The sequence below is a fragment of the Myotis myotis genome, unplaced genomic scaffold (assembly GCF_014108235.1).
Source record: "Myotis myotis isolate mMyoMyo1 unplaced genomic scaffold, mMyoMyo1.p scaffold_m19_p_4, whole genome shotgun sequence".
NCBI classification, from domain to species: domain Eukaryota; kingdom Metazoa; phylum Chordata; class Mammalia; order Chiroptera; family Vespertilionidae; genus Myotis; species Myotis myotis.
This window is the reverse complement of record NW_023416346.1, coordinates 15,238,749-15,255,577: the sequence shown is the minus strand read 5'-3', so window position 1 is coordinate 15,255,577 and position 16,829 is coordinate 15,238,749. Positions and strand designations below refer to the sequence as shown.

Below are 16,829 nucleotides of genomic sequence, written 5' to 3'. Positions count from 1 at the left end.
CATTTCATTTAGTTCTCTTTCAGGAAATTTCTTCTGTTCTTTCTTTTGTGCCATGTTTCTTTGTCTCTGCATTTTGGCTGCTTCCCTGTTTGTTTCTGTATTAGGTAAAGCTGCTGTGTATCCTGGAATTGGTAGAGGGCCTTGTTTAGTAGATGTCCTGTGGAGTCCAGTGGCTCAGCCTCCCCAGTCACCTGAGGTGGTCACTCTACGTAGACTCCTGTATGGGTTGTGTGCACTGTCCTGTTGTAGTTGAGCCTTCATTGCTGTTGGAATCATGGGGAAGAATTGACCCCCAGGACAATTGGCTGTGAGGACCAACTGCAACTACAGTGGAAGAGCTGCTGTGCAGGAGGTACCCCTATACAACAGGACATACTTCAGTGGGGCTTTGGTGCTTGCTGAGTCTGCTCCTTGAGTGTGTTGCTCTTGGATGTGGTAGAGTTGTAAACTGGTGTGGTCTGAAGCTGTCCACCTGGTGCACTGGCTCTGTAGCCTCCCAGGAGGTGCAAAGTCAGCCACTTTCTGTGCCCTGCCTAGGGCCACCAGGCATGAGCTAAAGAACAATCTGCAGATAGCTGCTACTTGTGTTGGGCTTGGAGGTGCCCAGGAAACGCCAAACTGTGAACCTTTGTAAGCTTCTGCTAGTGCCAGGCCTGGGGCCACTTACTGAGAGTTATGGGGCATGATGAGTCCAGCTGCTACTTGTTTGAGAGATTTAAGGAAAATCTGAAGCCTGAGACAGGACAGGTCATTTATATAGAAAAGCTACTGCAAACAGTTCGTGTGGGGCTGCAAATTGGGTAGGGTGGAATCTTAGGGAATCATCAGGGCAGGGTGAACAGTGTGGGCCATGTTGATGGAGACTCAGATATGGCACCTGACAGTCATCTCTGGAGCAGGGTGGGGGTTGGGGGGAGTGTCTCAGCAGAGGAATAATGACCTCTGCCAGCACTTTTGTCTGGGAGAAAGCTGACAATTTATGTTCCTGGATCATTTTAAGCTGCTGCCCCAGCACTGGAGCTCAGAGGGAGTGAGTTCAAGTAAGTCCATGCGTGGGTCCTTTAAGAGGAACTGCCTGGGTCTCTGGCTGTCTCTGTGTCACTCAGCCACAATCCCTGCTGATTCTTATAGCCCAAAGTTACAGAGGCTTATCTTCTTGACATTGGAACCCTGTGCTGATGTTTCTGGTGTGGGGCTGGGAACCCTTGTCCTCCTGGGAGGCCTCCTCAGCCAAAATAACCCTCCCGATTTTAAACCGCCACACATGGGTGTCGGACCAGCCTGTTCCGCATATCCTCCCCTCCTACCAGTCTCAATGTGGTTTCTTCTTTAATTCTCTAGTTGTAGGGCTTCCATTCAGCCAGATTTCAGTTGGTTCTGAAAAATGGTTGTTCTGTATTTTAGTTGTAATTTTGATGTGGTTGTGGGAGGATGCGAGTAACATGTTTACCTATGCCACCATCTTGGTCCCTGGTCTGGTAGTTCAAGCTTTTAGAATAATTGTTCCGTTTCATCGAATTTACAAATGTGTGTGTGTAGAGATGTTTGTAGTATTCCCTTATTATGTTTTACATGTCTACAGGGTCATTAGTAATATCGCCCTTTTCATTCAAATATTGATAATTTGTACCGTCCTTTTTTTTAATCTTTCTTAGTTTTGCTAAAGGTTTTTCAGTGTGTGTTTTTTGTTTGTTTGTTTTTGTTAGAGAATTCTTTTTTCCAATTGGGTTTCACTATTTTTTTCTGTGTTCAATATCATTTTAATGAAAATATATGATTTTTAAAATATTTTCTTCTGTTTGCTTTGGTTTTATTTAGATGTTCTTTTTTTTCTCCCTGGAAGCTTCTATGATTGATTTTAGACCTTTCCTCATTTCTATTGTAAGCATTTAGTGCTATAAATTTTTCTCTCAGCATAGCTTTACATGTATCCCACAAGTTTTGATATATTGTATTTTTATTTAGTTTAATATATTTTTGGGTTTTTTTCTAACTTTTTTTAACTATAGTTAGCAAACATGTTTGGGGTGAAGTATACCTTTATTTTGACCAATCTCTAATTAAAATTACCATTTCCTTTTATTATGAATGTAAATAACAAACCATAGTAGTTTTACCAGTATGTGACTTTGTCACCAAAAGAAATTACAGATATTTTTCATATCACATTACAGTTACTCCATATACCTTAAAATATCATTTATTTGAGATGGTATATTTGATTTCATACAAGTATTATTAGAGCTAAAGAAAGATATAAACAAGTGGAAGCATATACCATGTTCATAGATTAACATCATTAAAATGTCCATACTACCCAAAGTAATCTACAGATTCAATCCAATTCCTATTAAAATACCAATAGCATATTTCACAGATTTAGAAAAAATATTCCAAAAGTGTATATGAAACCATAAAAGAACCCGAATAGCCTCAGTAACCTTGAGAAAGAAGAATAAAGTTGGAGGGCTCACAATGCCAGATATCAAACTATGCTACAAAGCCATTGTAATTAAAAAAGCCTGGTATTGGCACAAGAACAGGCAAATAGATCAGTGGAACAGAACAGAGCCCAGAAATCAACCCACTCCTTTATGGTCAATTAATATTTACAAAGGAGACAAGAGCATTCAGTGGAGTAAATACACTCTCTTCAATAAATGGTGTTGGGAAAATTGGACACGTACATGGAAAAAAAAATGAAACTAGACCACCAACTTACACCATACACAAGAATAAACTCAAAATAGATAAAAGACTTAAATAAAGTCACAAAAACCATAAAAATCCTAGAAGAAAACACAGCCAGTAAGATTTCAGACATCTCATGCAGCAGTATTTTTGCTGATACATCTTCTAGGGCAGTGATCGGCAAACTCACTAGTCAACAGAGCCAAATATCAACAGTACAACAACTGAACTTTCTTTTGAGAGCCAAATTTTTTAAACTTAAACCATATAGGTAGGTACATTGTTATTAACTCAATTAGGGTACTCCTAAGGCTTAAGAAGAGCCACACTCAAGGGGCCAAAGAGCCGCATGTGGCTCGCAAGCCGCAGTTTGCTGACCGTGGTTCTAGGGCAAGGGAAACAAACAAACAAAAAATAAACAAATGGGACTTCATCAAACACACAAACTTCTGCATAGCAAAAGAAGCCATCAACAAAATGAATAAGGAACCCACTATATGGGAAAACATATTCGCCAATGATACATTTGATAAGGGATCATTTCAAAAATATATAAAGAACTTATACAACTCAATACCAGGAAGACAAGCAATTAAAATATTGGGCAAATGACCTGAATAGATACTTCTCCAAAGAGGACATATGGATGGCCAATAGACATATGAAAAAATGCTCAACATCACTAATCATCTGAGAGAGATGCAAATTAAAACTGTAATGAGGTATCACCTCACAGCTGCCAGAATTGCTACCACCAATAAATCAACAGACAACAAGAACTGGTGAGGATGTGGCAAAAATGGAGCCCTAGTACACTGTTGGTGGGAATGCAAACTTGTACAGGCATTATGGAAAACAGTATGGAGACACACAATATTGTGTTAGTTTCAGGTGCACATCATAGTGAGTAGTCATTTACATGTCTTATGAAGTGATCACTACAAGAAGTCTAGTTCATTGTATTATTTAAAATTGTCTTGAGATCTCTTTAATTCATGAATTTTTTAAAAGTGTTGACTTTTCAATTGTTTGGAGATTTTCCTGTTGTCTTTTTGATATTCTTTTCTAATTTGATTCCATTATAGTCAGAGAAAACACCATATACTATTTCAACTCTTTAAAAATGTTGTGGATTGTTTGTAGTCTTGAATAAATCTATCTCGGCATATATTCCTTGGGTACTTGAAAACAATGTAGTTTTTATTGTTTCTTTTTGGTGTAAATTGGTCTATAAAAGTCAATTAGATCCAATTAGATGATGGCATTGTTGAGTTTTTCTATATTTGCTAATTTTCTGTCTAATTGTTCTATTGATTGTTGAGAGAGGATATTAATGTCTCCACCAAAAATGTGAATTTTTATATTTTCTCATTTCAATTTTTCTCTTTTTTCATAAATCATGTGGCTCTTTTGTTGGTGCATGCACATTTAGGATTACTGTACCTTCTGGTGTATTGATCTTTTTTATCATTATGTAATGCCCCTCTCTGTCCCTGGTAATTTTCTTTGCTCTGAGGTTTATCTGCTATTTTAATTTACATTTTCATGATGTATCTTTTTCCCATCCTTTTATTTTCAAACTGCCTATATCATTATATTCAAGGTGAGCAACTTATAAAGAGCATATAATTGAGTCATCTTCTCCTATCCACTCTGCCAAACTCTGTTTTAATTGGTTTTAATAGATGATTTTCACTTAATGTACATATTCATGTTAGTGCTTAACTCTGCCATTTATTTTTATTTTCTCTGTTTTTGGTTTCTCTATTTTCTTTTTCCTGACTTCCTATGGGTTACATGAACATTTTTTAGAATTGCATTTGAGGATTCATGTATAGTATTTTTTCATTAATGTTTTAGTACACCATTTTTAGTCGTTGCTATAGGTATTACATCTATACATAACTTTATGACAGTCTACTGGTGTTAACATGTTACCAGTTCCAGTGATGAATAGAAATCTTTCCTATCTTTCTACCCTTCACCCTCCTCTTTTTATAATGTAACTGGAGGCCCGGTGTACGAATTCGTGCACAGGTGGGGTCTCTCAGCCTGGCCAGCAATCAGGGCCAATCAGGGCTGGCCAGCTGGGGGGAGGGGCTGCAGGAGGCTGGCTGCAGGGAGGGACTGGGGGACATTGACTGGCTGTGGGAGGCTGTGGGATCACAGTGACCACCAGGGGGAAGCTCCTGCATTGAACATCTGCCCCTGGTGGTCAGTGTGTATCATAGCAACTGGTTGACTGGTCATTCTGGTTTTTCGGTCCTAATGCTTGCTTAGGCTTTTATATATATAGATTGTGTTACATATATTTTTCCACATACATTTAGAACCACAACATGAAATGTTATAGTTGGTACTTCAAGCATCAAATATAATTTAGAAAACTTGAGAGGAGGGAAAAAAAGTCTATATTTACTCATATTTTTTCTTTTTCCATTGTTTTTTTCCTCCTTGGTGATGTCCAAAATTCTTCCTTTAATCATTTCCTTTTTGTTTAGAGAACTTCATTTAGCCATTCTCTTAGGAGAGGCCTGTTGTTACCAAATCCTCTTATTTTTATTCATTTGATAATGTATTGGTTCCCCTTCCATACCTGAAGCCTATTTTCATTTGGTATAGGATTCTGGGTTGACAGTTCTGTTACATCAGCACTTATTTAGATCTTCCATTTTAGCTGATAATGCTCCAGCAGGGAGGGGAGCACCATCTCATTTCTGCCATGTGGGTATAGAAGTCTGTGTTTCCAACTTAGTCTTCATTGACACCAGGTAGGTTTGGGCTCCTCATTACTGCTGAGCAGTGGTGACAGTTCCAGTTCTCCACTAAGCTTCCACTGATGCCAACATGGCTGGAATGGGTAGGACTGTCTCATTACTGTTACTCATGTGATTTCCACTGACATTGTTAGGGATGAGATGTGGACTCATTACCTGACTCTCTGATACCAACTACTCTGATACCAACGTAGTAAGGACAGGGAGAGATGAGTCATTACTGCTAGATGGGGGTGCAGTCTAGGCCTCCCTTGACTTTTGCTGATGGGATCTGGGGGCCATACTTTTTTCTGTGGTGGTTAGCTGAATTAGAGCTGCTCTTATATAAAAGTTGTCTGTCTTGGCATGCTGCCCCTTTCCTGCTACTTTGTCTAAAGAGAACAGGATTTTGTCTCTTTTTGTCTGTGCCCACTGGCATTTTGGGTTGTGGGCTTCTTCAAGTCCATGTCTGGGATCTTTGAGGTAAAAAGAAAACCCAGGGAGCTCACCACTATGTCATTCCTCAGGTCCCAAGTTTCCTATCCAGTTTACCTTTATATCACCACCTTCCAGTGTCTTCTTAAGTTTGTTTTATTTATAACTAGAGGTCTGGTGCACAAAATTCATGCACACATAGGGTTCCTAGGCTGGCTGGCGACCAGGGCCAATCAGGGCCTTCCAGCTGCTGGCTGGGGCCTTCTTTTGTTCCACGATGCCCCCTGGTGGTCAGTGCACATCATAGCAAGTGTTTGACCTCCTGGTCTCCCAGTGGAACTCCTGAGGGGACAATTTGCATATTAGGCTTTTATATATATATAGATGTCTAGAGGTTTTAGCTGTACTCAGTGGGAAAATGGGAAAAGAACATCTCTATTTTTTCAAAGTCAGAAGTCTAGACATTGAAATTTTAGAGCTTTATTCTATACTACAAAGGAGATTAATGGGAAGAAGCATTTTTCTCATATATGAATCCTCAGTAGGGCTCTTATTTCATTTCTCCATCATGAAAAACAAGTGAAACAAAATAAAATGTAAAAAAAAACAAAAAACAGCTTTACCTGAGTTTGTACATGTCTGTTCATCTGTTATGGATGGTATACATTGGGCTAGCATGATCACAGCCTGCTCAGATAGGTTTTTTTTTTTTTTATAAACCAGTGCACTGGGGTTTCATGAGCCCCTTCTAACAGCCATTACTTCCTTCCACTGACTGTCAGGATTTGAATTGTTAACACACTTAGCTGAGTGTTAACATGAGCAGGAGTAAGAACTGCTACTTCTATGGGCTATATGGCTTGCTCTAGTAGAGCTAAGCGGGCCAGCTGTAAACCATCACCTGGTCTTAACCAACAGGGTTTCCATATAAGAAAGCTGTGTCAAGAACAGAAGAGCCATTCCACAGACCTCACCACATACCATGCAAAAGTAAAGCCAGACCTAGGACCTACATCTCCTGCTATTAAGCCCAGTATTATTTTAGTTAAATCAGGCTGCTTCTCCACCCATCCCTCAGCTCTCCAGTGAACTTTGCTCTGCCCCATGGCCATCCCAACCAGCTGTCTCATAGAAGTGCCCCTCATCTGTGGGAGAAGGAGGGGCTCAATGAGATTGGTGGGGTGAGGAGAGAAACAGGAAAAAGAATGTGGCTGACTTTACCCAAACCTGTCCTTTAGAGTGAAAGACTGTGATTCACGGGGTCGTTGGTCTCATCTTCATATCTGAAAGACAGTGTACTTTTTGTCTCCTAAGCCCTGTGTCTAGGTCGTTTGGGAAAGCACCTTGGAGAGTCAAGAATAAAATTGCAGGTCAAACAATGGATGACTGGAAAACTCGGCTTGTAATCAAGAGCATGCTTCCCCATATCACCATGGTGGGAAATCGTCAGGAGCCCAGAAAGCTCCAGGAATCGGTCAGACAATGGGCTATTCGGGGGGCGGGGGGTATTGAATGCTTCTAATCTTAAACTTGAATGTAAGATGTATTATTGAAATTCTGTCTACAAATTTATGGCAGGGAACCAACTTAAAATGTTAAGAACTGGAATCTGACATAGAAGAGATCTAGGAGATGAGCTGACCCTACCCCTTGTGAGTTTCTGGAAAAACAGGACATACAGTCCAAGGCTCCATTCTGGACTCCCAGTCCAGTGATCTCTGCACTGAACCCCTTGAAATGGAAAGAGAAGAAGGATGAAAGGGAAGAAATGCTTACTTTTTCTCTTCATAGAAATCAAGAGTGTGGGAATGACAGGCACTAGATGTATTGCATTAGCTTCCTAATACCACTGAGAACAGGAAGCAAGTAAGTAGGGTATAGAAAGATATTTCCATTAAACTCTTTGGCCTTTATATCCTTTTAAAAACTCATTTGACAAATTTATACTTTCCTTGCTTGGAATCCAGACATCATCCATGTTTTGGAAAATCAGGGTTAGGGTTTCCAGCGGTAGGTCTAGGATCCAGAATGACAGAAGGGGCCATGAAAGCCATTGGTTAGTTGAATTTGACAATAAAAGCCTGCATCATCGCCAAACTACCAAGATTGGCTCAGTTAGTAGGAGTTGCAGCAAACACAATGGTTGTTATCTCAGTGTATTAGGTCTCCAGACCTAATCTCTGAAATTAATAGAGCAGAGAGGAAATGGCTCTTATAGAGCCGTGGGTCTGCTTCCTTCCTGTTCAGAGAACTAGGAGCTTAGAGTTCTGAGATAATGTCATTTCGCATAACTAGAGGGCCTGGCTTCTCTAATCCCAAGGGCAATCTACTTTCAGTAAATTGGCTTTCTATTTAGTCTAGGATTCTCATATGTGCACAGGGGTGAGAGCAGATTGTTGAAGTTTTGCTCCTCTTTTTTTCCTCATTGTCTTCCACAAACAAGGTATTGAGAATGTGGTACCAAGTTGAGTATATGGACATTTACAAAACTATGTTTGCTGGAGTTCCAGAGATGGTAGACAGAGGAGATGGCAAAGATGGAGCAATTAATTGGCCAGTGGTCTGTCCTCCAAATTGCCAGCCCTTCTGCCAGGGATTTTCTAGAAGGCAATCTCTAACCTCCATCCCAATTTACTGTTTTGTTATTTATCTTTTATAAGCAACAAACTCTTGGTAATGCATCCAGAGCTCATGATTTCGGCATGACTTTCAGTTTGTGTCACATTTGTTTCCACTCCTTGGAGGAAAGGTGGATAAATTGTAGTTTCCGGAGTCCTCTTCTCCTTCTCCTCAGGGACCCCACCAATACCCTTTTAAAAAGTATGACTAGTAAGTAACTTCTTTGGTTTTGATCAGTTTAGACCTCCATGTCAGAAGGGTTTTACTTAGATGGGTCTTTGTAGTGGCCATCTGTGCCCTCACTCCAAAGACGTTACCATTGCTCATGCCATTTCCGGGCTTGACTTTTCTTTGTATATAACCTTTAGAGCCCTTTGTAAGCCTTGCCCAAAATTCACCGTGTTGCTTTAGAGTCACATGTTGTACTTGATCGAAATCAGCCCTTCTCCCTCTTCTTGTGACATATCTTATTTTCTGCCCTTGGCTCTGAGTGACCTGTTTCTTATAGTCCAAGCTGTTAGAAAACCCAGGATTTGCCCCAGTTGAGGGGATTCAAAAATATGTCTCACACTACAAAAGCCACTTTTCTCAAATGAGTCCTCTTCACAATAAAAAACAAAAACAAAAAATCAACAATTGTCTTCTTGGAAGGTGCATATGGTCTCTGACAGGATGGCAGTGAGGGTGCCCATTCTATTGGCTTGGCCTGAGAGATATACATGGAGTCTGGCCAAGTCAGGCACCGCTGTACCCTCAGCTGGCAACCAAGGCAGCTCTTGGTTTGAACGCAGTTGAATGTTCGTGGCTGGTCAATCCCTGCAACCTCTGGAAGACACCTGCGCTGTACCCTCAGCTGGCAACCAAGGCAGCTCTTGGTTTGAATGCAGTTGAATGTTCATGGCTGGTCAATCCCTGCAACCTCTGGAAGACACCTGGTGCTAACATGGAGCTCTGCTACATGTGCTGAGGAAATCAGCAGCCCAGGTGTTTGCTGACTGAGGGACATAAATGGGTGGATTAAAAAGCAGAGGGGCCTGTCAGTTCACCATGAAACCGCTGCCCAAACAAGTTATTGCAGGTCCCAGAGTGATCAGCAGCAAGAGGTCCTTTGCAGGAGCTTGTCTTGCACTTCCAGGGTGACCTGAACTGGATATCAGCTGTTTATGTTTCTTGCTCTCCCTCTGATGCTCCCTAATGTCCAGGGACAACACCCTGCTCCCCAGATCCAGGGAACTGTGTGTATGTAGAAGCACATCCCTTACACCACTCTCCCTCATCCTATAATCATACTCAATATGAAAATCTGATTTAGATACTTAGCTTACCTGGTTTTCTTGTCCTTTCCAAAAACCAAACTAACAACAACAAAAACAACCTTGTTTCAAATCTAGGTCTGTTATTCTCAGTCCGAAAGGACAATTCATGTAAACAGCCCTGGGATTTCCATGTGAATAACTGACAGACCACTTACAGGAAAACATCTATCTGATGTGATGATTGTTCTTGGCCTAAGACCAGGGCTCAGAACACCTGGATTCTAGTCTTGCTTCTGCCCCTAACTTACCTATGGGGCTTTGCCCATCATTTGTCCTTGATAAAGGTCAAGTGAACTAGGAATAAGGATAGCCACCTTTAGCCCTAACTGGTTTGGCTCAGTGGATAGACCGTCGGCCTGAAGGGTCCCAGGTTCAATTCTAGTCAAGGGCATGTACCTTGGTTGCGGGCACATCCCCAGTGGGAGGTGTGCAGAAGGCAGCTGATCGATGTTTCTGACTCTCTGTCCCTCTCCCTTCCTCTCTGTAAAAAACCAATAAAATATATTTTTAAAAAAGAATAGCCATCTTTAATTGAGCATTGACTAGGTGTCAGGAACTTGCTAAGCATTTGGGGGGTATTATCTCCTGTAATTCTTAGAATAACCCTGAGATGAAGAGGATATCTCTAGGAACTAAGGCTCAGAGAGATTAAACAACTTGGCTAAAGTCACTGAACATTTGGGCATCCACCCAAGGTTAATAAGGCATCCAATCTCTAGTTAGTATGTGCAGTTTTAACAGGAGGCAGAAGGAGAATGTTTGGTCTTTCCCTTTGAATTTAAGATATCCATTCCTTCCTAGATCAGTGGGTTGATTGAGTACTAGTAGGAGAATCTCTAAATTATTAGTGCTTCTGATGGGAGTGCTCCAGAGCTTCCATGGAATTGGAACTCAGTATACACATCACACATCATCTCTCTTTCAGTTGATACCTCACTGCAAGTGCAAATCTTTCCCAGCTCTGAGCAGCCACCTATTTATTCTGTTCACAAGGCAGTGCCAGACAAAATGGGGTAGCTGAGGGCATTAGACATACAGTTGGAGAAGGAAGGACATACTGCTTATTGCTCATTTTCTGTGTCTCATCATTCAATGACAATAAATGGTTCACTCTGTAGGTTACAGTGAATTGGCATAGTGGGTATTCCTTCTGAGCTTCCCAACTATTCTCTGTCTTGATGGATGAGGACACTCAAGTCTGAGAAATCCAGTGACCTGCCAAAAGATGCCCATCAAACAGGTGGAGAGCTATATCAAGTGTCCCCATTTGGGTTGTCCCTAGTGCAGCCTGCTTTCCACCCACAGTATGACCAAAACTAACTCCTCACCCCTTCTTACCTCTAATAAGGCTGAAGAAGGAGGAGAGGGGAGGCCTGAGTATAACAAGGAATGTGGAGAGATAGATGGCTACAAAAATACTGGCCTTGTTTGAACTGGCCCTCTTTTTTAGACTGATGAACTTAGTACTAACGGAAGAGGTCTGTTCATGTCCTTCCGCAGTGTGTGGTTGGGTTTAGGTTCTGTATCCAATGTCCTTGGGGCCACATACTTTTCATTTTAAACAGAGCATAAGAGTCAGTAAGGAGACCTTGAATCTGATCCCAAGGATGTAACCAGTGCTTTGTGATACCTTCAGCAAGTCCCTTCCTTGTAGAGGCCCCATTTCCAGGGTCTCTCCTATGTGTCCAGCCCTGGGCTAGATTCTGGATGACAGCAGTTCACAGTCAATGAGCAAACAATTTCTAGGCTGACTCCATTGGGAACAACTCTGTCCTGTTCTGTAATTCTACTTGTCCTACTCTGCAATGGTGAGGAGAAGATGGTTGATGACTCTCATGTGAGGTACTTTGTACAAATTAGCTCATCTACTCCTGTGACAGGGATTAATATTTCCACTTCACTACTGAGGAGACTGAAGCTCCGAGACAATAGGGACTTTTCTAGTATTACACAGTCAGTAGGCGGGAAATTCAGACCACAAACCCAGACAACTTGACTCCAAAGCTCTTCCCCCTCTGCAGCTTTCCATTCCCATTTTAGGAGCTCAGATAGTTTTAAGCCTTCTGTAGACTGGCATGCCACTTGGGGGTGAAATGGAGTCCCAGATTATCTGGAGATTTTATTACAGTGCAGACATCCAACAAACAGAGCAAGAGTGGAAGCATCTTTATTTCATCCTAGTGGCTCCCTGGAACATTCTGGCTACCACCATCCACTACCCAGCCTGAAAACAGCAAGCCAGGCAGATTAAACACCCCACAAGGAGGTCAGAACAGTCAGCTAGGTCCTGGGCTGAGTTATCTAAACAGCCTTCTTGGAGCCCAGAGAAAGCCAGTGTCCCCTGCTCCATAGAGGTTGTAGGCATGTTGCAGATGTGGCTCCACCTCCAGGCACCAGGTGATCCAGAGACAGGTTATGGGAGAAGCTGTTGTTCCTGACACAGATCTTGCATGAATCTCTGTGTTTCAGTCTCTGCACCAGTAAAATAGGATTAATAATCTGCCCTCTGTCCACTTCAGGGTTTCTGGATGATGATGAACAAGATATGGATATGAATGCTGTATAAACAAGGCATAACTTCTGTTAGCACTTTTTTTTTAATGATGAGAGGTTGGCACTGGCTCAGAAGGGCGATGGGAAATGTTTGTCTTTGTTACTCAGGTAGAAACACACATGACTCCTGAGGATATCTTAGTCTCATCAACAGCCCCACTGCACTGAGGAGAGCTGGATTTATGGTGTAGCTCTGAGCATTCTAGGTCAAGGCTTGCAGTGCATATGTGCCTTTCTATTTTGGGGCTCCTCCCCATGGAGCAGGCAGCTGTTCGCTCCCTTTGCTCCCTCCTCCTCCTCCTCCTCCTGCAGTAAGGGTCCTTTCCTGCTCTAGACACCCAACCAGGGAAGGCCACCTGTCAGAGGTCTTGCGTTCAGACCTCTGCCACAGCTGAGCACTGCTCGGCTTGCACCACACCACTGGGCTCTGCATCTGGGTCCTACCTGAGTAGCCCAGTCCACCAAACCATTGACCTGGAAATCGCAATCTGTTTGAAGGAGAGGATGTTGAGAGGGGGAGTTCTGTTTGGCAGCTGGCTTCTGCTGGCATCTGGGATCTTGGCATTACCTATTTCTGGAATTCCAGGAGCCTATTCTGGCCTTGTCTGCATTTCTGCCTGGCTCCTGCCCCCAGCTTCCTTGACATTAGGCCCAAGGTGACAGGTGTCCGGAGCTTGAACTCCCTAGGGGAGGAAAGTAGATACTGTTGGACCTTAGGTCAGGGCTGCAGAAGAACTTCGCTGAGCTGAGGCTCAGACACCATCTTTCTCTAGCATGTGCGCAAACCGGGAGCCATCCCTGGGATGTGGGTCTGGGACTCTCCAAACTCTGGGCTGACCTGTGACAGCTGAGGCCTCTTGCTTTTGCTGAAAATCCCCAACTGGAGAGCTCAATGTGACTCTGCTTGCAGACAAATATTTAGTTTGTAAGCTGCCCATGGAGTGCCAAGTTCCAGAACTCAGGGTAAGGGAAAGCATGTGTTTCTCAGGTCTGGGTTACAGATTTTTATTTCTACAGTCGACATAGAATAATTTTTCCAAGGCCTCCCTCCTCCCCTTTTGCCTCCTTTCCTTCTCCTCCCCTTCCTTCCTGCCTTTCCTTTCTCCTTCTCATTTCCTGCCTCCCCTCTCACCATATCTCCAACCCCCAAAGTACCAAAGTTAGAAAGGTGGGCAGGAGCCACAGGCTGCTGGACATATCTGCTGGGAACCCAGACCAAGGATCAGGCATACCTGCCACTGCCACTACCTCCCACCCCCCAACTTCTCTAAACAAACTTGCCTTTGTGTGCTTCCCTCCAGTGCTGTGGGGCTTGGTCACTCTCCTGACTCCTCATCCAGAGCTGCTTCTCTATTCAGTTGCTTCCCAAGGCTGTCAGGTCGCATAGCCACTCCCATGACCCTGAGATCTCCTGCTCTTACGTCCTTCTTTCCATGGCTCGGTACCTGGCACATAATAAATCCTCAATAAGCAGCGGCTGCTGTTTCTCTTGGCCAGAAATCATCCCAGCCACTCTTTTGTTGAACCAAGAGGTCAAGAACACACAAAGGAGAAGGGGCGTGTCCAGGGTCATTGGGCCAGTTAGTAAATTCATTACAGTTTCGGAAAAGTGGTTGTCTCTTGGCCTTGTGCTGGAAATGGGAAAAGAACAAGATAATTTGCAGGAAACCTTTTGCTCCAATGGCTAATTCAAATCTGCAGATGCCAGCTGAGCCCTGTCATGAGGCTAGGCACTCTGGAGGTACAGAGATGATGAAGAAACAGTCCTAGCCTTAAGAGATCTGCATTGTGCAGACAGGAAATGCAAAGCATAACATGGCAGCCTTGAGGGTGGCCAGAGTACGGAACAGGCTGAAAATAGGAGTAGAAGCTGAGGCTATATTATCATAGAGACCCATGAAGGCCTAAGGAAGGTGTGTATACTTTAATTTGCTGGATGACATGAGCATTGCTCAAGAGTATAGAAAGGCTGGATGAGCAAGGCAGAGATGGGCATTGTGGAGAAGGTGTTTTCTCCTTTCACTGGAACTTGCTGAGCACCCACCATCAGATGCTCAATAATAACAACTGTCATTAGTGAAGGTGAAATATGACACTTAGGAGTACCACATACCTAGTCCAGCTCAGAATTGGTCATCTAACTTGTATAATGGTCTAAATCTTGAAGCTTTACAATTCCAAAAATGTTGCTTACCACTCTCTTGTGACAGTAGGCCTATGTGGCCCTCTGAAGTGAGAGTAGGGCAATTTGGAAATAACTATTTCCCCGGGGAAAGATGCTCAGGTCATGCTTTAGGTTAAGGCTGGCAAACTCTGCCCCAATGAGCTAAGTCTGGCCCACAGCCTGTTTTTGTAAATAAAGTTTTATTAGCACACAGTCACACTAACTTGTTAACATATTGTGTACTACAGTTATACCAGAGGCCACATGGCCTGCAAAGCCTAAGATATTTACTATTTGGGCCTTTACAGAAAAAATTTGACCTCCCCTGATCTAGGTCACTGGGCTTTGGTTCATTTTTTTCCAAGGACATAGCTTTCCCTAATAAATGGGTACTCCCCTCTGTGCTGCTTGAGTGAATATCACAGATCTTCACACCTCCCCAAGTATTCTGTTTCCTCTCCTCTGTCAAAGGTGGTCCAACCTCCACTCTAGATCCTGTCCTTTTTCCAGACACCTGCCTCTGTAACTGGTCCTTATCCTTTTTGCAACATCCATTTCTCCCTCTCCCATCAGCATCCAAAAAGACATTTTACAGTCAATCATTCCTCTGCTTAATCAACCAATGGCTTCCCACTGCCAACAATTTACAATTCACCCCCTTCCCTATGGCCAGCAAAGCCCTCTTCAAGCTCACAGCTGCTTGCTGGGCTTACTGTGCACCAAGCCCACTGGCCACTTGCCCTTTCTTGGAACACACAAGAGCTCTCCCCAGGACCTCCTTACTTCTGCCCACTTGCCTGGAACGTTATGCTCCCACCCTATGTCCTGGACTGCATTAGATGTCCACTTAAATGTGCCTTCTTCAGAACAGCCTGCTGGCCACTCTGTCACATCACTGTTTCTTCATTCCTCTGAAGAATACTGCTCACACTCTGTTCTTGTTCTTGTTGTTGACTTACTTTTTGTCCCACTAGAGTTCCAGCTCTTCTTAGTCTGGTTCACCACTTGCTTTTCTAGTGTATGCTCATTATGGGGGGATTTCTATTCTGGGCCTCCTAGAAAATCCTGTTTTGTACAATTAGAAGCTTTCATCTCTGTAGTAGACAGAAGTCCAGTGCCATTCTCTCTAGTTGCCTCTAGTTGTAGAATAAGCTTTAGGAACTGAAGTTGTCTAGTATTAGGGCTGTGCCTGTGTGACACTGTCAGAAAATCTGAACATTTTCTCGCCTCTTTTCCTTTTTCAAGTCAAGCCTTTGGAGTTTAGAACAATGAACTTGGCCGATATAAAATACCTCCAGGAAGCCAGCCTCCAAACACCAACACCCAACATCTGCTTTCTGAATATATGGCTTCAAAGAGCTAAGTGTACAGTAGCTAACTGCTGCCCATCTTTTTTTTTAAGCCACATGACAGCTAAGGAACTTAGAAGTGCCTTGCCCTTTCCTGTAGTTAAGTCTGACATAAAATTACTTTATTGGCAACATTTTAACAAATAAAAATCTCCCATGTTTCTACAAGTAATTCAGCTTTAATTTTCCAGGTAAGAAAAAGATAATTATGATTAACTGCAAGGAGACAGTTTTGAGGTTTCTGTTAATAACACATTCAAAGTGAGTCTTCTTCCTCTGACCCAGTCACTGGAGCTTCTTACAGAGGTAATGAAAGACATATCCTGTAGGAACACTCCCTCATCATCAGCACCTCTTCCACCACAATCTCTACCACCTATCTCCATCACTACCACACCTACCCTCACCTCCATTACTATCACCTTTATCTATGCCAGCACCACACACACACACACACACACACACACACACACACACACACACACGTAGGGGGTATTTTTCAGGTTATGTGACTCCTTCCATGATGCAATCGCAGAAAGAAAGAAATATTTTTAGACAGTCATTATTTTCAATATGTAACCTGCTCCTGTTGCTGTGTGCTTTGGGGATGTGGAACATCAGCATATATGTGTGGCCAAAATTAAATTAGGATTCATTACAAGAAAGGACAATATCACTAAGTGCACACATTTCAAAAAAGATAAGTTTGGCTAAGAGATCTTTTACTTTGTAAAATAATTTACTGAAGATTTCCTTTCAGTGGCAAATTCTTGTTGGATTTTATTATGATTTGGTTTACAAAAGTTAGCCTTGCACACAGCTATTCAGGAGTGCAGCCAATGAGTAAAGGCAAATCTGCTTTGAATGGCAAATGCTGCTGAATAAACCATGTTAAAGGCTATTTTAGGATCACCAAGAATGTGTTTGCATTTTCAAGAGTGGGAAG

General features: G+C 42.6%; 1 protein-coding gene across 1 annotated transcript in view; it reads left to right on the top strand.

Annotated features, from left to right (window-relative positions):
* Positions 1–16,829, top strand: part of MAMLD1 (mastermind like domain containing 1) — a 109,957-nt gene that overhangs the window by 46,244 nt on the left and 46,884 nt on the right. Inside the window, exon 2 of the mRNA XM_036305777.1 lies at positions 7,197–7,356. Within this exon, the coding sequence (XP_036161670.1) occupies positions 7,261–7,356 (96 nt within the window). The 5' untranslated portion in view covers positions 7,197–7,260. The remainder of the gene's footprint in view (positions 1–7,196; positions 7,357–16,829) is intronic.